Source organism: Ornithorhynchus anatinus, chromosome X1 (genome assembly GCF_004115215.2).
Source record: "Ornithorhynchus anatinus isolate Pmale09 chromosome X1, mOrnAna1.pri.v4, whole genome shotgun sequence".
NCBI classification, from domain to species: domain Eukaryota; kingdom Metazoa; phylum Chordata; class Mammalia; order Monotremata; family Ornithorhynchidae; genus Ornithorhynchus; species Ornithorhynchus anatinus.
This window is the reverse complement of record NC_041749.1, coordinates 107,269,502-107,292,039: the sequence shown is the minus strand read 5'-3', so window position 1 is coordinate 107,292,039 and position 22,538 is coordinate 107,269,502. Positions and strand designations below refer to the sequence as shown.

At 47.0% G+C, this 22,538-nt stretch overlaps 1 protein-coding gene across 7 annotated transcripts in view; it reads right to left on the bottom strand.

The window, feature by feature from the left end:
* DAZAP1 (DAZ associated protein 1) overlaps positions 1-8,107 on the bottom strand; it is a 38,689-nt gene extending 30,582 nt beyond the window's left edge. For 3 of the 7 annotated variants that reach the window (XM_029050245.2, XM_029050247.2, XM_029050248.2), the window contains exon 1: positions 7,890-8,106. In XM_029050245.2, coding sequence (XP_028906078.1) covers positions 7,890-7,918 — 29 coding nt within the window. In that variant the 5' untranslated portion in view covers positions 7,919-8,106. Of the gene's footprint in view, positions 1-1,822; positions 1,931-7,889 lie in introns of all 7 variants that reach the window. The other 4 variants (XM_029050243.2, XM_029050244.2, XM_029050250.2 and 1 more) reach the window with 3 other exon arrangements.
* Between the last annotated feature and the right edge of the window lie 14,431 nt (positions 8,108-22,538).

Genomic DNA, 22,538 nt, shown 5'->3' with positions numbered 1-22,538 from the left:
TTAACTTGGATTTGCACCCTTTATTCACCACTCCTTCAGCACTTATGTACATATCTGTAATGTATGTATTTATATTAATGTGTCTCCCCCCTAGACTATAAGCTCATGTGGGCAGGGAATGTGTCTACCAACTGTTATACCATACTATCCCAAGCACTTAGTACAGTGCTCTACACACAGTAAGTGCTCAATAAATATGATCGACTGCTAATACACATCCATTTAGCACCTCCCATACCTAATGAATGCCTGTGGTATGTAACTTCCTTTCTACTTGTTCAATTGAAATCAGACTTTCAAGAACTTTTTGAGTGTCTTCTGGATTAGCAAAGGGCATTTCAAGCAACCACACGATACGGTGTCAAACAGAAAAGTCTTAGCTCTTTCTTGACTTTTGGGAATTACTGATCCATTGAATTGGAAGGCTACCCATGTTTCTGACTTTTCTGTCAAAAATATGTGCATTTACAAATGTTTTAAACCTGCCATGTTCATTACTGGAATATTCTGGATCACCTTACCAAGCATTCGTCAGAGCATTAAACTATGGTCAACTGAAGTATGGGGGTTTTATTTATACACTGACTACAAGTCTTTGCCTTGCTCCTCAGCTTCTTGATGGATTCTAATATAACCTGCAGATGCACAAATCTAATTAACCCATCCACTAGGCTAAAACAGAGCACAAGGACCCCATAAACAAGAAAGTTGACAGAAACAGAATAGTTGTTTTGCACACAATGATTTGACTGGTTTAGTCTTTTACTGCCTTGCTTGTGAGTTAAGTAGGTAATTTGCAAAACTCCAGTGATCAATTAAAGTTCAGTTGTAAATGTACCTTCTCCTGCAAGGGCATAAAAAGGAAATCAATGTGTTCACAAAACAGCGTATTTCTATTTTACCGATCCTTTTGGGCTTAAAACTCATGTTCATTACAGAGAAATACATCTTACAAATAAGAACGCGCTGCATCCCAAAGATTCCCAAGTATTTTCAGCCCTATAAGCAAACTGGTGTCTCAATCCTTCTCTGGAATTCATCCACTTTCTCTGTGGAATTCAGTTGCTTTATAACAAGCACATTGTAACATGAAAGTGGAGATATTTCCAAGTGTTTGGGGGGCGGGGGGGAACGGGACTTCTTTCCTACAAATTGCAATTGGCTTATCTGTCCATGCTACCTTACAAATCACCAGCAGCCTTACAGAAATAATTCTGCTTTGATGAGAGAAAAACCACTGACTACACAAAGATCACAATAAAAATCTTTAATTAACAGTCTGTGTAATGAATACGGCAATACAGCTGAGCTTTGTCAGCTGCTCTCTCTAGTCTTGAGAGAGTAAGAAGCTTACTCATTTGGGGTTTGTTCCTTTATTCCATTTCTCTTATTAGAAAATGCTGTTCTCAATCCAACACAAAAGAACTAAATATTTCAGCCCAAATTTAAGGCAGGTGCTGTGAAATGAAAAGGGCCAGTCAGGTAAAGGGGAGATGGGGGGGAAGTGGGGCGAAGGAGAGAAGAACAGTGAGAGGGACAGGCTGAGGGTGAACGGAACCAAGGTGAAATGAGTGGGCTGCTTTAGGTGTCCTAAATGGCACCTGACTCGGAGGTTTTTTTTTAAACCGTTCTCTGGAGCCAGTTTTGGAGACGGAATCCTAGGGTGGATGGACTGCCAGTCTGACCCAGTGACAGCAGCAGGGGTGCCAACTTTTCATGTTGAGTGTAAGGGCAAATTTGGGAGCAGTGTGTCAAAGGGACAGGGAGGGTAGGAGCAAAGAAAAGGGGAAGGGGAGAAAAAGAGGAAGGAAAAGGTACTTACTTGTGCTGTCTCCTCTGCTGCTTCTCATGTCTTCACCGGGCTTCGGGGTTGGGGGCGAGCGGTTCCTCTTGTCTCTGGCCCAAAAGTCCGTGAGGAGCCGTCCCCTGCCTGAGCAACCAAGCAGCCTGAAAGTTCCATTGGTGATGGGCTGGGGATTAGAACTCTGGACGTGCTGTGGTACGGTTACTGATCCATGGGACCGCATCGATCGATCGCATTTATTGAGGGCTTACTGTGTGCAGAGCACCGTACTAAGCGCACCTGTGCTGCAGTACTTTTCGGCCAGGCTCTCCTGGCTATAACCGCTGCTGCCAAACTAGTAGCCCGGCTCCATCACCACGGCCAACAAAGCCTTCCCAAAAAGCAGTGCTGCGGTGACTCAGGCCCGTTTCCAGATCCCCTAGGCTGCCCGGGTGAACGGCTCCTCCTCAAGGGACTTTTGAACAAGAAGAACCGCTCGTGTCCAGCCTCAGTGCCTGGTGAGGACCAGGAAACTGGTGGTGGTGGTCATCATCCTGTGCTTGCCAACAGGAGGCAAAAAAGGTGGGGCCACCATCTTGGCTCTCCACCTCGGCGCCCGAGGGGACCGAGATAGTGGCTTTGTCCCCTCAGTGGCAACCCCGGGGGAGGGTGGCACTGCCTGTGGTCCTATTACCGGTGAAAAAAGTCTGGAGCCCTGAAACGTTTGTGAGAGCTGTAACCAATCGAAAAATCCTAGGACTACTCATGATTTGAAAATATTATGCCGTGGTTCGCAAATACCAAACTACCAAAGAACATAAGGAGTATGACTTCAGGAGCAAAACAGCATCATCCAAGTGAAAGTGGTAGAAACTGACATGGGACAGTAGGGAAAATTTCACAGCAATTTCCAAATTTTTAACAAAAGAAAGCAAATAAAAGGTCTACTCTCTGCCAGTTGAGGAAACCCATTGGCAGTCCTTTTAATGATGGTAAGTTTGGAGTCTTGCTTGAAAGGTTCCAGGTCATAAAAGCCTTCCCACTTGTCTAGAGAAACCATTCTGGGATCCAACTGTCACTCTCAGAAATTATTTTCCTGCTATTCAGTTTCAATTTCACCTATGCCCCGCCACATCACGCTAATGGATCTCTCTGCTTTATAGTGTTTATGCCTTTCTAACATTTGCAGAGACCCACAGCCTTTAACTGTCTCTCAGTAAAACTCTACTTACTGTGCTTTAATCTTTCCTCCAATCAATCCTTCCCTTCCCACATTTCCTCTGGCTGCTTGTCTCCGAATCCCCTCCGAGATGTCTGTATTTTACCAGGGCCCAGAGATGCCCAAAATAGAAAGCAGTAGTTTCAGAAAAGTAACTCCCTCATCTCTGTATAAGCAGTCCCCAGAGCCCTGATCATCGCAGCTGCCACGTCACAAGATTGACTTGGCGGCTCACAAATCGAGACCCCTTGTCCCCAAATCTCCACAAATCGTGGCTGGATTGCAGCTTTCTTTTTGCCCTCAGCACATCCCCTTTGGTTCACAATTTGCTCGATTCAACTTTACGTTGCTCTGACCGCAGCTGAGACCCGGGCTCCATATTTCATTTTTCTATCTGGAATCTGCAACACCCACATGCCTCTTCATCATCATGTACTCAGTTTTCCACCTTGTTAAGAACGAGATTAAAGGGCAGGTGCAACTGTGGATCCTGGGATTCCCTCCCACACAGTGACAGCCCCAGCTATTCATCCCTACCGTCCACGCTTTTGTTCAAATCAACGTAACCATGCAGGGGGCTCTGGCTCACAGGTCTTACTCAGAAGTCTAAACTCGGAAAACTGGACCCGCCAAGGTTGAGAGGTCAGGCCAGAGATTCCAGGTATCAGAAGGTGTCAAAAGTCAGAAGGATGTGGGTTCTAATCTCAGCTCTGCTACTTATCTTCTGTGTGACCTTGGGCAAGTCACTTCGCTTCTCTGCGCCTCAGTTACCTCATCTGTACAATGGGGATTTAGACCGTGAGCCCCATAAGTCCAACCTGATTACCCTGAATCTACCTCAGTGCTTAGTACAGTGCCTGGCCCATAGTAAGTGCTGAACAAACACCATTATTTTAAAAAAAGTATGGAAATTTCCAAATGGTATCTGAGTTCGAACCACCTACTAGGTTCATTTTACAAGACCGCCTCGATCCCTCTATTCTGAATCAGGGAAATGAAACGGAAGTGTTCTACCAACAAAGATATGGCCAGCTACCAGCCTGAGAGTATGAGCTTCACATTTTCCACTGAAGCACTTGGATTTTCCAAGTACTTTGCTGTTAATGTGCACAGATGGCCTGGGTTAAGAAAAGCCCTGAAAACTGTGGATCTAGCAGGTGACAAACAGAAGGGAACACAGACCAAAGAGTGAGTCATTCAGGTAGATTTAATTTTGCCGTAATGTGTGCGTTTCACTACGGGTCTGGGAAGAGCAGAATGGCAGAATTAGAAAACGTTCTTCTAACAAAGCACTTCTGTCTGGAGAGACCCCTCTCTACAGGGTCAAAAAAGCAGCTGGGTGCATGTGTGGGGTCGGGAACAGAGTGAGTACTAAAATGCATGCTTTCCTTAGCATGGAGTTCTTCAAGAGCAAAAACCCCAGGTGAAAAGAGACCCAACTATACTATACTAAAGCAGCGAGGACATTGGATGGTTATCAGAAACTCGTGCTCATGCTTGGGAGTTTCTGACCGAACAGAGCTAAGCAGGGGTTCTTCAGGGAGTTGCAAAAGCACTGCGGAGATCCAGGCAAATGGGAGATGGGTTTCCCATTGCTAGTTCTCTCCCTACCCTGACCTTCTCTTCTTCCAAATTGCCCTATCCCATTTTTTTCCCAGCCGTGGCAAGGTAGTGATTGTCTCTGTTGCCGAATTGAATTTTCCAAGCGCTTAGTACAGTGCTCTGCACACAGTAAGCGCTCAATAAATACGACTGAATGAATGAACGAACCTGTTCCAGCCCAATGTCACTTAATGGAGCCTTTCAACTAAACACAAACCCACAAAATTGGACCCAGAATTTCTGTAACCTTTCATACAGACTCTCCCGCATTACTGATCAAGCCGGTAATCGCAAGAGGTGCTAGCTTCTAGAATGCTAAACACCATGCACAAAATCTTTTTCAGATTACCAACATGTCTACATAAAAAGCATCTCTTGCTGGATGGAAACAGCATGAGGTCCCATAACTTCAGCGTCTTCAGTTTTTTAAAATACAGGCAGAACAAACACACCGGGTTAAATCTTATGAACCCCCAAGCTAAGGTGATTTCCGGTTTGGGAGGCACAGGAATTGGAAAACACCAGTGTTAACGTCTTAGAACCATGAACCATTTGCACATAGGAACCCTTTCACAGGGCCAGTGGGGGTGACTGTCCCCGTACTCCTAGACTTGCTCATCCCGGGTCTCTGATGAGACTTGAGATCTTCCCATCAAGGCTGAAATGACTCAAAATGACCCTCCCAATCCTCATCCCCTCCACAAAATCCCAACCCTCTTTTTACCTCTGCGCTCAGCGTGAAAATTTAGCTCCTCTACTTTTAAGCATTTATTTTCAAGTAATTCATATGTCTAAGATGTTAGGATCCTCTCGTCAGCTAGTGCCTCACAGGTGACCTCACATGCGAGAGCAGCATACCAAGATGGCTAGACTGTCCAATCTTCCACATCTCCTCTTCCCTGAACCGGGTACACCATTTCAGAGAAGGAAAAATCAAAGTTCTTAGAGATGGCCTGGAGCTTTTAAGAGCAAAGCGGGGGACTTGAGAAGAGTGTTGAAAATCTAATTTGGTAATCTTATTGGGCCTGTCCAATTAGATTGCAATTTCAGCTGGATAAGAGCCGATTTTTTCATTTTGCCACTACCTATGAGACCGTGCTAATCCCTAGAGGTGTGTGCATTTAAGTATATCACTTACCTTCTTTGTAGATGGGTCCATGGGACTAAAACCAATCTATATAAAACACTTTGAGACTCTTTCATAGTACAAATAGAACTTTTATCCTAATTCTTTAAAAGTTGCTCATTTGACATTTTCCGGCCAACACATGCACTCACTGCTGGATTTCACCACCAGTAATGCCTTCCAAAACATGGGTGTGTACCTACATAATTGATATAAAAACTACTTCCTTTAAGGGAGGTGCACATTTTACACTGATGCACCCTAGCCTCAACACTGACTAGGGTTAACAATGGGGAAAAAAACATTTGAATACATCACCTTATATTTTAATATTTATATTTACATATTTCATGAAGTTATTTTATTCTTGTACTGCCCTTCCAATTCAAGAAAACTACTGATAGGGAGAATGTATCAACTAAAGTATGATGGTTGGAATTGAAGAGGAAGTGCCTGGAATAATAATAATAATTGTGGTATTTCTTAAGTGCTTACTACGTGCAGGCACTGTACGAAGCGCTGGGGTGGGACACAAGCAAATCGTGTTGGACACAGTCCCCATCCCACTGTGAGGCTCACAGTGTCAATCCGCATTTCACAGATGAAGGAACTGAAGCAGCGAAGTGACTCGCCCAAGGTCACACAGCAGACAAGTGGCCGAGTCAGAATTAGAACTCATGACCTTCTGACTCCCAGGCCCGTGCTCTATCCACTAAACTATGAAGAATTTAAAAGGACAAGTGGCGGAGTCAGAATTAGAACTCATGACCTTCTGACTCCCAGGCCCGTGCTCTATCCACTAAACCATGAAGAATTTAAAAGGTCAAATTTGTAAAATAAGAAAGACGTTCGTTCTAGTAAGGTGCGGATGTCGAATACCAACACTTTTGAAGCTTATTCTCTCCCCCCCACCCCCGTAGTCTGCTTTGAAGCCCTGAAAGTTCTTCCCTGGGAACTTTAAATTATACCTTATACTAATTTGGAGAGAAATTAGAGTTTTGAGAGATAAAATCCACTGGGACAATTTGCTAATCTCAAAATTTCCCCACCCATGATGGAACATTATCAGTAAGGGAAAGTAGCTGGGCGTGGGGGAAGGGGGCTTATTTCTTTCCAGGGTTTAACAACTTTCTGAGGGAAAGACGGTTCGCCCTGAACCTTTCCAGAGTTGTTCCCGGTCCAAATGCAAGTGCTTTGCAGTTTTTTGGGTTTGTGTTTGTTTTTTGAAACCAGAGCAGAAGAGGTCCGGCTGGTTTGAGCTAAAGCCACGCTTTAGCTGTGACGGCAATGCTGTCAGGATGTCTAGTTTTGCGTAATCTTCGCTTCCTCCCCCATCTCCGTGCCCCGTTCCCCCTAGCCAGATGAAAGTCATGATTGGGGCACCTCGCCCCATCATCCACCCGCCCTACCCCCCCCGCCACCTCAGCCTGCCGTCCCCCCCCTTTTTACATGCCGTCCCCCATGGCGATGGGTGATTTCGGCTCCATGTGCGCAGCTCTGCGTTCAATCTCGCATCCTCCCCCTCCCCGTCACCCCCACGTCCCAGAGTACACCTAAAGGTCTACCCACGGCCAGATAAATGAAGGAAAGGGTCTCCCGACTGGATGCTGACCTGTGGCGACCCCGGGAGAAAGAGGGAGGACCCCCCCACACACACCCCGGAAGCCTCGGGTCCGAATGAGAAGCGCGGGAGAAGCTGCAGGGGTGTTGCACCAGACGTCTCTCCTCGCCCCCAAACGGCTCGGTTTCTTCTACCTCCCCCCCTCACCTTCCAGGATCTCACCCAGCATCGGGGTCACCTTGAACCAAGTTTCCCCTCCACCTTGTTTTGGAGACTTATTAGGGTGGGAGAGGAGACGGGCATTAAAGAGACAGTCACCTCCTTGAGGAGGGGAGGGGCGCGGGGATGGGCGCCCTCGGTCCCCTGAGGTAAAGGTGGGGTCCCTTCAGAAGCGGGGGGGGGGGGGGGGGGAGGATGAGGAGGGAGGGCGGCACCTTCTCAGGTGAGGGAACAACCCCCCCCCCCTCCCCGCCCCCGCCCGGACACCCTTTAGGGCGTGAGGAGGATCCGGGACCCCCGCGGAAGGGGAAACCGGTTTCCCTCACGGCCGAGCCGAGGCCTGAGGCGCGTCTTGTCCTCCCTTCCCCCACCCGCTTACCCGATCTCATCGGCGCCCGAGCTGTTCATGGCGGCGGCGGTCGGTTCCCCTCAGGAAGCCTGGGCCTGCGCTCGCCTCCTCCGGAAGGTCACACGCTCCGATCGCCTTCTTCTCAGCTCTAGCCCGGATCTGCGCAACGGCGGCAGGAGCTCCCGCTGCCTCCTCCTCCTCCTCTCTCCCCCGCCCGCGCGCCTCAGGCCCAACAACCTCCGCGCGCCCCACCGTCGGCTGGGCGCGTGCCCGCACGGGGCCTCCAGAGGCGGAGCCAGGGGCACGCCCCTGCGTGCAGACGTGCGGCCCCACGCCTCCATTTCCCGCCCGCCTGACAAGTCGCTGAGCACGCTGGGAAACTGAGTTTCTCCTTTTGGCCCGTGGAAGAGCAGCGGGGGGCGGGTGTTGGGGTGCGGGGGGGAGAGAAGAGGAGGATGAGAAGGGAAATTGACTTTCTCTTTTACCTTTGGCCCGTTGAGGAACAGGGGCGGGCACTGAGGTGGAGGGGGAGAAAAGAGGAGGGGCAAGAGAGGAAAGGGGAGGGTTTGTTAATGCCGAAGTCCCAAGCTCTCCAAAACTGAACCCATCTTCCCTCTTCCCCTGGCTTTCTCATCACTGTTGGATTGTGTGAGCCCCTTCAGAGCTTTTGAGTCTCTCGAATAACAGGGTCCGTGGCCGATTCCCACATGTATACTCCTTCCCAGGGCTTGGTAGAGGATTCTGCACACAGTAAAGGACTAGTACATACGGTTACCAGGACGACGGCAGCACCATCCTTCCCGTCTCTCAAGCCCACAAGCTTGTCGTCGTCCTTGACTTCTCTCTCTCTTTCAACCCCGTTTTCAGTCAGGCACCAAATCCCGTCTGTTCTATTTTCACAACATCCCTAGAATCCTCTCTTCCTTTTTATCCACACTGTTACCACCCTGATCCAAACACTTACTGCCTCAGCCTTCTTGTTGACCTCCCTGCTTCCTGTCTCTCCCCTGTACAATCCATACTCCACTCTGCTGCCCAGATCATTTTTCTAAAGAAATGTGCAGTCCACGTCTCCCCGCTCAAAAGCCTCCAGTGATTGCCCATCCACCTCCACATCAAACAGTAACTCCTCACCATCTGCTTTAAGGCACTCAATCAGCTCTCCCCCTCCTACCTCTCCTTCCTGATTTCCTACTACAATCCGGCTCACGCGGTTTGCTCCTCTAACACCAACCTACTCTCTGTACCGCCATCTCATCTGTCTTGCCACTGACCCCTCGACTATGTCCCGCCTGTAACTTGGAACTCCCACCCCCTTCATATCTAGTAGAGCATCACTCTCCCCACTTTCAAAACCTTACTAAAATCATACCTCCTCCCAGAGTCCTTCTAAGCCCTCATTCCCTCTATTTGCTTATGCAATTTGAACTGTACCCCTGAAACAGTTGATATTCTCCCCAGTCCCATAGCACTTTTGCATAGATCCATTTCCCCTTTTGGTAATTATTTTAATGTCTGTCTCCTCTCGAGACCGAGACCTTAATAATAATAATAATGTTGGTAATAATAATGTTGGTATTTGTTAAGCTCTTACTATGTGCTGAGCACTGTTCTAAGCGCTGGGGTAGACACAGGGGAATCAGGTTGTCCCACGTGGGGCTCACAGTCTTAATCCCCATTTTACAGATGAGGTAACTGAGGCACAGAGAAGTTAACTGACTTGCCCACGTTCACCCAGCTGACATGCGGCCAAGCTGGGATTCGAACCCATGACCTCTGACTCCAAAGCCGGTGCTCTTTCCACTGAGCCAGGCAGCTTCACTGACCTCGCAGGCAGGGATTGTATCTACCAACCCTATTGTATTGTACTCTCCCCAGTGCTCTGCATACAATAACCTCTCAATAAATACCAGTTATTGGTAGAAGCATAGCAGTATTTATTAAGCCCCTACTGTATTAAGCACTGGGAAAAAAGTACACCAGTGAGAAGAGCCACCATCCCTTAACCCTAAGGGGCTCACAATTGAAGTATAATGTGGGTAGGAGAGAGGGGGACTGGCAACAGACATATAAGGAAAGGTGGAACAATAAATACAAAAAACAAAACCAAAAAGAACGGAAGGGTATCGTGGTGAGCAAAGAGAAGCTTCAGGTTCTTTGTGGCTCAGAATCCACCAGTCACAGGCATAGCCTGCCGCAGCCAGGTTACGAGGGTGGGAGGGAAGATCAAACAATCAACAGTTTTTCTTGAATGTTACCTCTGTGTAGAGTACTGTACTAAGCCCTCAGGAGAGTACAGGAGAGTGGGTAGACACGATCTCTGCCCTCGAGAATGTTACAACCTAAAGGGGAGAAGGGAGTGAGCCAGGAGGCCACCGTCACCCGTTTTGCCCCGGCCACCAGGATTGGGGTGGGATTCAGGGGGCAGCAGTGGGTCCCTGGGTGAAGGGAGAGGGCAGCGGCTGAAGGGCCACGCTGGCAGGACTGAGCTGTGGTGGCTGGGCTGGGCAGTGCTGCCTGGTCTGGACTGTGTTTTGTTTTTTCTAATGGTATTTGTTAAAATGCTTACTGTGCGCCAGGCAGTGTACTAAGCACTGGGGTAGATGCAAGATCTAACTCTGCCCTAACTTCTTCCTCTGAAAGAAACTCCATTCTCAATACTACTCTTATCAAGCGACTTAGGTCAGTGCTAGATGTCAGGAAGAAAGGAACCCAGTGAAAACCCTGAGCAAATAACAACCAAACTCGCTAGGGAATCTTCCTTTGTATCTTCACCGCCTGGACTCAAGCGCTTAGTACAGTGCTCTGCACACAGTAAATGCTCAATAAATACGATTGAATGAATGACTCCTGTCCACCCAGAGTCCAAATAATGAAAGCTGTAAAATAGGATCCCAACTGGGGCTCTCCTGGGATTAAATACATGTTTAAAATCAGCACTAACCGACTTTAAACTTCAGGCTCCAAAAAGCCTCAAAATCCTGTCGGTTCCACCTTCACAACATCGCTCTCCATCCTAACTGCTACCATGTTAATGCAGTCACTCATCCTATCCCCCCTGGATTATGCATCAGCCTTCTTGCTGACCTCCCAGCCTCCTCCCTCTCCCCACTCCAGGCAATACATCACTCTGCTGCCCGGATCATTTTTCTACAAAGACGTTCAGGACATGTCACCCTGCTCCTCGAAAAACTCCAGTGGTTATGCATCCACCTTCGCATTAAACAAAAACTCCTCACCACTGACTTTAAAGCACTCCACCACCTTGAAGCACCATGGCTTAATGGAAAGAGCTTGGGCTTGGGGGGCAGAAGTCGAGGGCTCTAATCCCGGCTCTGCCACTTGTCAGCTGTGTGACCTTGGGCAAGTCACTTAACTTCTCTGTGCCGCAGTTACCTCATCTGTAAAATGGAGATGAAGACTTTGAGCCCCACGTGGGGCAACCTGATTACCTTGTATCTACCCCAGTGCTTAGAACAGGGCTTGGCACAGAGTAAGCATTTAACAAATACCAACATCATCATTATTATTATTACCTCACCTCACTTCTCCCCTTCTACAGCCCAGCCCGCTTACTTCGCTCCTCTGCTGCTAACCTTCTCGCTGTGCCTGGATCTCTCCTGTCTCACTGCCAACCCCTGGCCGACATCCTGCCTGTGGCCTGGAATGCCCTCCCTCCTCAAATCCGACAGACTATTACTCTTCCCCCCTTCAAAGCCTTATTGAAGGCACATCTCTTCCAAGAGGCCTTCCCAGACTAGGCCTGCCCCTTTCCTCTTCTCTCACTCCCTTTATTCTTCCCCTCTCCCAGCCCCACAGCACTTATGTATATATCTGTAATTTTACTTATTTGTATTGATGTCTGTCTCCTCTGCCCCCCACTCTAGACTGTGAGCGCGCTGTGGTCAGGGAATTTGTTTACTGTTGTATTGTACTTTCCCAAGCATTAGTACAGTGCTCTGCACACAGTAAGTGCCTAATAAATATGATTGAATGAATTAATGAATGAGTAACCATTCTTTTTAGGGCCTTGCCGGGAATAAGAAAACCCTAGAAAAATTTGTTTGAAGGGAAGGTGCCTCTCCCAAACAAATGGTTAACTATCTTTTTTGTGAAGTATGAATCCTACTTTTGAACAGGTAGTTCTCAGTTGGTTAAGCAAAAGGAGGTGATAGCTAGCTCTAATTTGGTAAAGAGATATGAGTAAATTGAATGCAAACTTTCATCTTTATAAACGTGATAGAATGAGCAAAGAAACTTGCCTTGATATGTTCACTATGGAACTAACAATGTGGAGGGAAAAAAAAAAGAGAATGTAAAGAAAATATATTTATGTTCCTTATATACTTTTGGATAAATGGGAATATGGAAATTTGGTGTAAAGAAATGTTCTGGAAAAAAGGTAATACTAAGATTGGAAGGAAAAATTTGGAATGATAATTTAATTTAGATTTTTTCATGAATGGGAATTAAAAGAGAATCTAAGGAATTTGTTAAAGGCCTATCAGGTTGCACAAAGGACCCAGGAGTGGGACATCTTCTTACTTGACAAAGGACTTTAGGTCCACCTAAAACCCCAGCTTTCAAATGGCTAATAAGAATTAACGAAAACAATTAAGCTGAGAGATTTTGTCAGCCATGGATATTAAGGAATTTCTGATAAGGGGACAGGTGCACACAAAGGAGAGATTTAATATTGCTGAATATTACAAATTAAATGGGGTATTAAAAATGGGGTTTATTTGTTCATCTTTGCTCGTTACATTGATCTTTTAGTTCAAATGGTCTTTAATATAAAATTACCATTATTTAAAAGGTTAGAACAATGGAAGTCTACATGTTGTAGCTACTATAGCCTGGCTGATGGGGCTAGGAGCAGATGAATGTCACTCTGTCATACATATGTAAAAGAGAAACCCTGGATGTTTACTTTGTCTTTGCAATTGTGCTCCCTTTTAAGGGACCTAAGAAGGTTTAGGCATCATCCCACTGATTTGGAAAGTAACAGAAGGATAACAATTGGAAATAAAGAATAATTAAAAAAATAATTTAATAATGATTTTTAAGAAAAATTAAGAATAATTGTTAAGAATTAAGAATAAATGTTAAATATTATTGGTAAAGAGCTGTTATTTCAAACTTGTGTCAATTGTATCCAGCTATATGATGCTGCTGGTTATTTAGCTGCCTAACAGATTCTGTGGTTAAGATTATACCTTCCTAGGTTTTAACCCAATAATAATAATATTGGGACAATATTGGGACAACCTTATTACCCCGCATCTACCCCAGCGCTTAAAACAGTGTTCGGCACATAGTAAGTGCTTAACAAATACCAACATTATTATTAATAATATAATTAATATAATATAATTGTTATTAATAATGTTATTTGTTAAGTGCTTACTATGTGCCGAGCACTGTTCTAATTGCTGGGGTAAATACAAGGTAATCAAGTTGGACACTGTCCTTGTCCCATATGAGGCTCACGGTCCTAATCCCCATTTTACGGATGATGTAACTGAGGCACAGATTAGTTAAGTGAGTTGCCCAAGGTCACACAGCAGACAAGTGGTGGATCTGGGATTAGAACCCATGTCCTGTGACTCCCAAGCCCATGCTCTATCGGTTTCCAGAACAAGGTCCAGCAAAGGGATCATCGTTCGACAGCCTACCAGAGAGCCTGTCTTCAAACTGAACCCGGTCGTGAAACATCAGGGAAAGGAATATGCCCCACCAGACCAGCTGGTCCAGAGACTTTGGCATCAGTATCATCTGGATAAAGATGGAGACTCGAAGACCATAAGAATATTTTTTCCTTGGTGGATTGTTTCATATAATTGTTGGAATGATTTTCATTGATAGTTGGAAACTAAGAGCAACCCCCTTGTGGTTTCAATTGCCCTGCAGGTCCTCCCGCTTTTTGTCATGATACTTTTATGATGATGGTGTTTGTTAAGCCCTTATTGTGTGCCAGCCTCTGTACTAAGCACTGGAGTACAGGTTAATCACGTTGGCATGTCCCATGTGGGGCTCATAGTCTTAATCCCCATTTTACAGATGAGGGAACTGAGGCCCAGACAAGAGAAGTGACTTGCCCAAGGTCACCCAGCAGACAAGTGGAGGAGCTGGGATTAGAACCCAGGACTTTATGACTCCCAGGCTTGTGCTCTATCCACTACACCATGCTGCTTCTCTGTTATGGTTACAATATGCACCGTAAGATCTGGATGCTTATGCTGGGACTCATATCTTCGACCTGGAGACTTAAATTGTGCAGGTCCTCTGAGTGGAGGGGCCTAGAAAAGGGAAGGGGTGGGGTATTGCTAAAAGTAAATGCGAGGTCCCCAGAAAATGGAGAGTGATGTGCAGTCATCCTGGTCCCTGGTTGTCACTCCCCTCCTCCCCAAGCCTCTCTCCTCTATTACTGTTCTGCTAACTGACTCACCCACCCTCTTGCCCAGGGGTTAGGATGAGTCACCATGACTCTCCTCCTGCTAGAAGGATGGTGGGATGAGGGGAATGGAGTCGGGAAAGCGCAGTTCCCCAAACGTATGGATCGGTGGACAAGACCCAGCGTGGCGCAGTGGAAAGAGCACGGGCTTTGGAGTCAGGGCTCATGAGTTCGAATCCCACTCTGCCACTTGTCAGCTGTGTGACTGTGGGCGAGTCACTTAACTTCTCTGTGCCTCAGTTCCCTCATCTGTAAAATGGGGATTAAGACTGTGAGCTCCACGTGGGACAACCTGATTCCCCTGTGTTTACCCCAGCGCTTAGAACAGTGCTCTGCACATAGTAAGCGCTTAACAAATACCAACATTATTAAGACCCAAGGGGTGGATTGTGATCGGTCATACCCTAGCTAAGCTAGTGAGTTTAGCACACTAACATCTGAGGGCCTGGCAGGGAGCGATAAGAAGCATTAACCTTGGCTTCACGGACTCCGTCCTCTCCTGGTTCTCCTCTTATCTCTCCGGCCCTTCATTCTCGGTCTCCTTCGCGGGCTCCTCTTCCCCCTCCCATCCACTAAGGGGGTCAGTTCTTGGCCCTCTTCTGTTCTCCATCTATACTCACTCCCTTGGTGAACTCATTCGCTCCCACGACTTCAACTATCATCTCTACGCAGATGACACCCAAATCTACATCTCCTCCCCTGTTCTCTCCCCCTCCCTCCAGGCTCGCATCTCCTCCAGCCTCCAGGATGTCTCCACCTGGATGTCTGCCGGCCACCTAAAACTCAACATGTCTAAAACTGAGCTCCTTATCTTCCCTCCCAAACCCTGTCCTCTCCTTGACTTCCCTGTCACTGTGGACGACACTACCATCCTTCCTGCCTCACAGGCCCGCAACCTTGGTGTCGTCCTTGACTCAGCTCTCTCATTCACCCCACACATCCAATCCGTCCCCAACACCTGCCATTCTCACCTTTACAATATCACCAAGATCCGCCCTTTCCTCTCCATCCAAACTGCTATCGTGCTGGTACAAACTCTCATAATATCCGGATTGGATTACTGTGTCAGCCTCCTCTCTGATCTCCCTTTCTCCCGTCTCTCCCCACTCCAGTCTATTCTTCATTCCGCTGCCCAGATCATCTTCCTACAGAAACGCTCTGGGCATGTCACTCCCCTCCTCAAAAACCTCCAGTGGTTGCCCATCAACCTTCGCACGAAACAAAAACTCCTCACTCTTGGCTTCAAAGCTCTCCATCATCTTGCCCCCTCCTACTTCACCTCCCTTCTCTTTTTCTACTGCCCATCCTGTACACTTGCTCCTCTGCTGCTCACCTCCTCACAGTCCCCCATTCACGCCTATCCCGCCGTAAACCCCGGCCCACATCCTCCCGCTGTCCTGGAATGCCCTCCCTCTTCACATCTGCCAAACTAACTCTCTTCCCCTCTTCAAAGCCCTACTAAGAGCTCACCTCCTCCGGGGAGCCTTCCCAGACTGAGCCCCCCTTTCCCTTTGCTCCCCCTCCCCTTCCCCCCACCCTCTCCTCTTCTCCCTTCTCCTCTCCTCTCCCCCCTTCCCCTCCCCTAAGCACTATGCTCATTTGTATATATTACTTATTACCCTATTTATTTTGTTAATGAGGTGTCTATCTCCTTGATTCTATTTATCTTGATGATGTTGTCTTGTTTTGTTTTGTTCTGTTTTGCTTTGCTGTCTGTCTCCCCGGTTTAGACTGTGAGCCCGTCATTGGGCAGGGATTTTCGCCATCTGTTGCCGAACTGTACATTCCAAGTGCTTAGTACAGTGCTTTGCACATAGTAAGTGCTCAATAAATACTACTGAATGAATTAACACTTCCCATAACCTTCTACCATCCCCAGAGTGGCTGGATGAGCAGTAAGGTCTGTCACAGGATCCTTTCTTACCTCAAATATGGCCAACGGAAAGGAAGAGGAACTGGAAGTATCAGTATATCTGGGGAGGGGTCTCCACGTACTCTTGGTAGTAGGTTGGAATTTTGTCACACGGATGTGGCGAGTCGCCTCTATCCAGAGTTGGGGACGTCCACTCCGTCGGACCCTGTGGTGCCCAGTCACCCATAGGAACTCCTTGCTGGAGCTAGGAAAAGTGAGTATTCCCCCTTGGGAACTTGTCCTCCTGGGAGTGGGGATCGGGGGGGTTTGAGAGGTAGCCCGTTTGGGGTTACTTGAAAGGAAGCCCGTTGGGGGTGGTTTGAAAGAAAGCCCAAGGAGACAACCGGTGTCTCTTTCCCAGTTTTACCAGCTGCTAGAAGTAGGGACCCATGCTGACCATTGAGCAGTGTGCTCAGTGCTAATTGCATATCCATGCTGTGCTAAGACGAAAGCTCCATTCGCAATTAAACATCTTTTAAAGGCAGTTGCACCGTGGCCTAGTGGCAGAGCCAGGATTAGAACCAGGATTATTGTTCCCACAATATACTTGTGTATTGGAAACATAAAGTGTTCCCTCTCTAATGCTTATCTCACTCTTCCTAAAATCCGTGACCTGCAGGGGGTCTAAGGTCAGGACCTCCTCTTTATAATGTTGGTATTTGTTAAGCGCTTACTATGTGCAGAGCACTGTTCTAAGCGCTGGGGTAGATACAGGGTAATCAGGTTGTCCCCCGTGGGGCTCACAGTTAATCTTCATTTTACAGATGAGGTAACTGAGGCACAGAGAAGTTAAGTGACTTGCCCACAGTCACACAGCTGACAAGTGGCAGAGCGGGGATTCGAACCCATGACCTCTGACTCCCAAGCCCGTGCGCTTTCCATTGAGCCGCGCTGCTTCTCATAAGGACTATTCACTCTTTATCTCCCTACCAGAGCCCTTTGTTATTCATTCTGATATATTTAAATGCTTCCATTGCCTATGATTTCATTTATTGAGCACTTACTGTGTGCAGAGTAACGATTTGTTACCTCTCCTTTATTTCTCTTATTTTATATTCACTCCAGCGCTTAACACAGTGCTGTGCACAATGCTCAGGACATAGTAAGCACTTAACAAATAGCAGGATTATGACTATTATTATTATTGGGTTTGAGCCTGTGAGCCCTTCGTGGGACAGGACTGTGTCCAACCCGATTTGCTCGACAAAACACCAGTGCTTAGAACAGTGCTTGGCACATAGTAAGCGCTTAACAAATACCATCATTATTATCATGATTATACTTTGATTCAGTATGCCGTTGATCTTAATATGAGTAATGATTTATTGATCTTAATAGGAGTAATTGTTGGGTATGTTCTCAGGTGCCTCACAAAGTCCAGAAGGAATACCCATGCTTTAGTCCCTTGAAATCTGACTGATTATGACTTTTGGGGCTGGAAAATAGGGGTCAGAATTTTATGGCTTGTGGATGATATTGCTTTTCTTTACTGCTCTCTGTTTTCTTTGTTCTTAAATTGCTGTTTCAGGTGCACAGCCAATGAATCCAAACATCAGCAAACAGTGAGGAAGCTTAAACTGGCCTATAGCAAGGAACCTGGGGAGAAAGAGAGGTTGAATAGAAACATGTTGCTAGAGATATGATGAGGTTCAGACCGTAGGACTTCCAACCCCAACATTGGAATAGCTTTCTGCTGTCGGTTACCCAAGCGTCAAAGTCTGACTGCAAAAGGACTCCCATGGTGAGCAGCAGCCAAATGGGTGCAGGCTATCTGGAGCTGGATGAGTCCTGGCTTCTTGACTTCGCCTTATTTGTTGTGCTGAAAGCACAAAAGGGGCGATTGTGGAAGCAATACTGTCAAGGCCTTGCATTTCCCCCTTCTCTCTCTGACCTTCTCCTCTGAACTTTATTTTGTTTGGTTTTTTTTCAGGCACATCTCCTCCAAGAGGCCTTCCCAGGCTAAACCTCCTTTCCTCTTCTCACACTTCCTTCTGCCGTCACCCGGACTTGCTTCTTTTGTTCTTCCCCCTCCCAGACCCACGCACTTATGTACATATCTGTAATTCATTTATTTGTATTGATGTCTGTCTCCCCTCCTCTAGACTGTAAGCTAGTTGTGGGCAGGGAATGTGTCTATGGTTGTATTGTATTCTCCCAAGTGCTTAGTACAGTGCTCTGCACACAGTAAGTGCTCAATAAATGTGAATGAATGAATGAATGAATGAATGAATGAATTAACTGTTTTAGCTCTAAGTCCTGCTTGACCACCTTTAGGTGTGCTTGATTATTGATTCTAGTAAAGCACACCACAACATATCTTAGCATATCAACTGAAGATGAAACTACTCCCTTGACTAATCAGGACTCCTGGCCCTGCTTATCAGTAATAGCGGGATCTCCTAGAGAGCAAAGTAGGTCGGGGATGGGAAAATGGCCCTGCTTATCAGTAATAGCGGGATCTCCTAGAGAGCAAAGTAGGACGGGGTTGGGAAAATGCCCGAGGGACTTTCTGCTTGTTATTCTAAAGATTTCTGAATTTTACTCTTCTGTTTGCTATGAATATTGTGCCAGCTGTATGAAAACATTCTGTATTGCTTGAATAATAATAATAATTATGGTATTTGTTAAGCGCTTACTATGTGCCAAGCACTAAGTGCTGGGGGGAGATACAAGTTTACCAGGTTGTCTCAGGTGAGGCTTACAGTCTTAATCCCCATTTTACAGATGAGGTAACTGAGGCACAGAGAAGTTAAGTGACTTGCTCAAAGTCACACAGCTGACAAGTGGCTTGAGCAGGGCTCTCCCAAGCACTTAGTACAGTGCTCTGCACACAGTAAGCGCTCAATAAATATGTTTGAATTGAATGAATGAATTCTGCCAGTCAACCACCACTCCCTACTAGTGCTAGAAGAAGCGTTAGTAGTAATAAACTTGTCTCTGACATACACTTTTAAACACAACGCAGAGTACGTGAAATTTTTCTTCCACACTGGACTGGGCCATGTTGGCTGAATTGTGTGGCACTGGGTGGACTAGAAAGGAACGTGGCCCAGTGGGAACAACAATAATAATAATAATAATGGTACTTAAGTGCTATGTGTTTATAATAATATTTGTTAAGCCCTTACTCTGTGTCAAGCACTGTTCTAAGTGCTGGGGTAGATACAAGCTAATCAGGTTGAATACAGTCCCTGTCCCACATGGTGCTCACAGTCTTAATCCCTATTTTACAGATGAGGGAACTGAGGCACAGAGAAGTTAAGTGATTTGCCCAAGATCACACAGCTGACTTGTGGTGGAGCTGGGATTAGAACCCAGGTCCTTCTGACTCCCAAGCACATGCTCTATCCACTAGACCAAAGAGCACAGTTCTGGGAGTCAGAGGACCTGGGTTCTAATCCCAGCTCTGCCACTTGTCTGCTGTGTGACCTTGGGCAAGTCACTTAGCTTCCCAACTGTAAAATGGGGGTTCAATACCTGTTCTCTCTCCTACTTAGACTGCAAACCCCCTGTGGGACAGGACCTGTGTCTGACCTGATTAACTTGTATCTACCCAGCACTTAGAGCAGTGCTTGACACAGAGTAAGGGCTTAACAAATATTATTATTATTATTATTATTATGAAGTTCTGGCTGCACTGGGTCTTGCTGCCTGGACTGGGCTATGCTTGCTGGGCTGGGTGGTAGTAACTGGATCAGGAAGTCCCAGCTGGACTGGGCCATGCTGACTGGACTGATATATTCTCTAGACTGTAAGCTCATTGTGGGCAGGGAATGTGTCTGTTTCTTGTTGTATTATACTCTTCCAAGCGCTTAGAACAGTGCTCCACGCACCCTAAGCACTCAATAAATACGATTGAATGAATGAATAAATGACTGGGTGGTGCTAGCTGGACAGGGCTGTGCTGTCTGGACTAGATGGTACTGGCTGGATCAGGAAGCCCTAGCTGGACTGTGTGCTGCTCATGAGACTGGGCACTGCTGACTGGACTGGACTGGACAGTACTGGCTGGACCAGGCAATCCTAGCCGGACTGCCTCATGCTGGCTGGACTGGGCTGGACTTGGGAGGCATCGTGCCAGCCTGCACTCTTAGCGGTGTCATCTCAGGCCTCCTCCTCCAGCAGCACTTGCTCCCCACAGGTCTCCGACTTGGAGGGGCCTGCCTCTACCCAGTTCACTGCCTGGGCAGGGAATGTGTCTGTTTATTGTTATACTGGATTCTCCCAAGTGCTTAGAACAGTGCTCGCGCACAGTAAGCGCCCAATAAATATGATTGAATGAATGAATGGATGAATGAATGCCCTCCCCTGCCAGCCCTCACCTGGAGCTTCTGCTTCCAACTCCTGGAAACCAAGATACAACAGGGGCTGGGTGTGGTGCTCCTCTCTGACCCACCGGGGGTGACTCCTTGCCAGCCCAAAGGGCCACTTTCCGCTACTATCGAGGGATGGTTCCCGGGACTTTTCAGTATATCAGAGCCTAGTTCCAGCCATTCTGCCTCACCCCAAGAACTGTGCCCCATCCCTCCAACCCATATAATAGTAATAATAATAATAATTGTGGTATTTGTGAAGCACTTATGTGCCAGGTACTGAACTAAGCACGGGGGTGTATACAAGCACGTTGGGTTGGACACAGTCCCTGTCTCACGTGGGACTCACAGTCTCAACCCCCATTTTGCAGATAAGGTAAGTGAGGCCCAGAGAAGTGAAGAGACTTGCCCAAGGCCACCCAGCAGACTGGTGGCAGAACTGGGATTAGAACCCATGACCTTCTAACTCCCAGGACCGTGCTCTATCCACTACACCATGCTGCTTCTCATATTTATGATGAGGCCCAGTATTGCAATTAATCAATCAACCAGTAGCTTTTATCGAGCACTTTATTGAGCACTCTGCACTGTCTGCAGAGAGTACTGTACTAAAAGCTTTGGAGAATACAGCAGAATTAGTAGACCGAAATGACACCTGCTCTCAAGGGGATTACACTCTGGTGGGGAAGCCGGTCACAAAACTGAATTACAGATGGAAGGAAAGCCTTCAAGGCACCTGGAAATGAGTCTGGTCAAACTGGAAATGGGTCTAAGTGGGGCCACCCTGCATGCCGGGAGTTTTGGCATTAGATTGTAAGCTCCTTTAGGATAGGGACAGTGTATTTTATTTTTATTGTATGTGGTGTACTGTATACCGTACTACATTCATTCATTCATTCAATAGTATTTATTGAGCGCTTACTATGTGCAGAGCACTGTACTAAGCGCTTGGAATGAACAAGTCAGCATCAGATAGAGACAGTCCCTGCTGTTTGACGGGCTTACAGTCTAATCAGGGGAGACAGACAGACTTGATGGGCTTACAGTCTAATCAGGGGAGACAGACAGACAAGAACAATGGCAATAAACAGAGTCAAGGGGAAGAACATACAGTGTTGTGCCCACACAATTATTTTCTTTGCACATGAGCCTAGAAGCAGCGAGGCTTAGTGGAAAGAGAACAGGGTTGGGAGTTAGAGGTCATGGGTTCAAATCCTGCCTCTACCACTTGTCAGCTGTGTGACTTTGGGCAAGTCACAACTTCTCTGTATTTCAGTTACCTCATCTATAAAATGGGGACTAAGGCTGTGAGCCCCACATGGGACAACCTGAATACCTTGTATCTATCCCAGCGCTTAGAATAGTGCTTGGTACATAATAAGTGCTTAACAACTATCATCATTATTACATGTGCCCCTAGTTTTTCCATGCAAGCCCATCGTTTTCCTGCACATGTGGGTATTTTTCTGTGCATGTATGTGGTGTTTCTGCATGCGCACACATAGCTTTCCTCCTCACCTGTGTAGTTTTTGTGCTCGTGGAGCCGTCCCAGGGTCTTCTGGGTGACCTTGGGCAAGTCGCGTCACTTCTCTGGGCCTCGGTTATCTCACCTGTAAAGTGAGAATGAGACCGTGAGTCCCACGTGGGACAGGGACTGTGTCCCACCCGGTTTGCTTGTACCCACCCCAGCTCTTAATTCAGTGTGTGGCACATAGTAAGTGCTTAAGAAATACGGCAATTATTATTACTATTATTATCGTGGTGAGGAGATGATCTGGGAGAGTGAGGGAGAGATCTGCGGGAGTGGAGGGGAGGCAAGAAAGACATCCTCAGGAAAACCCGAGGCGTCTGCCCATCTGCATTTCTCCATGCCTAGCAGCAGATGTCCCTTTCCCCTTAAAAACCATCTCGCCTCCTTTCTCCTCCCCCCAGGCTGCACTGTGCATGCTCAAGATCCCCAGGCCTGATAAGGCTCTTTTTTCTCTCCCACCCCCCACCCT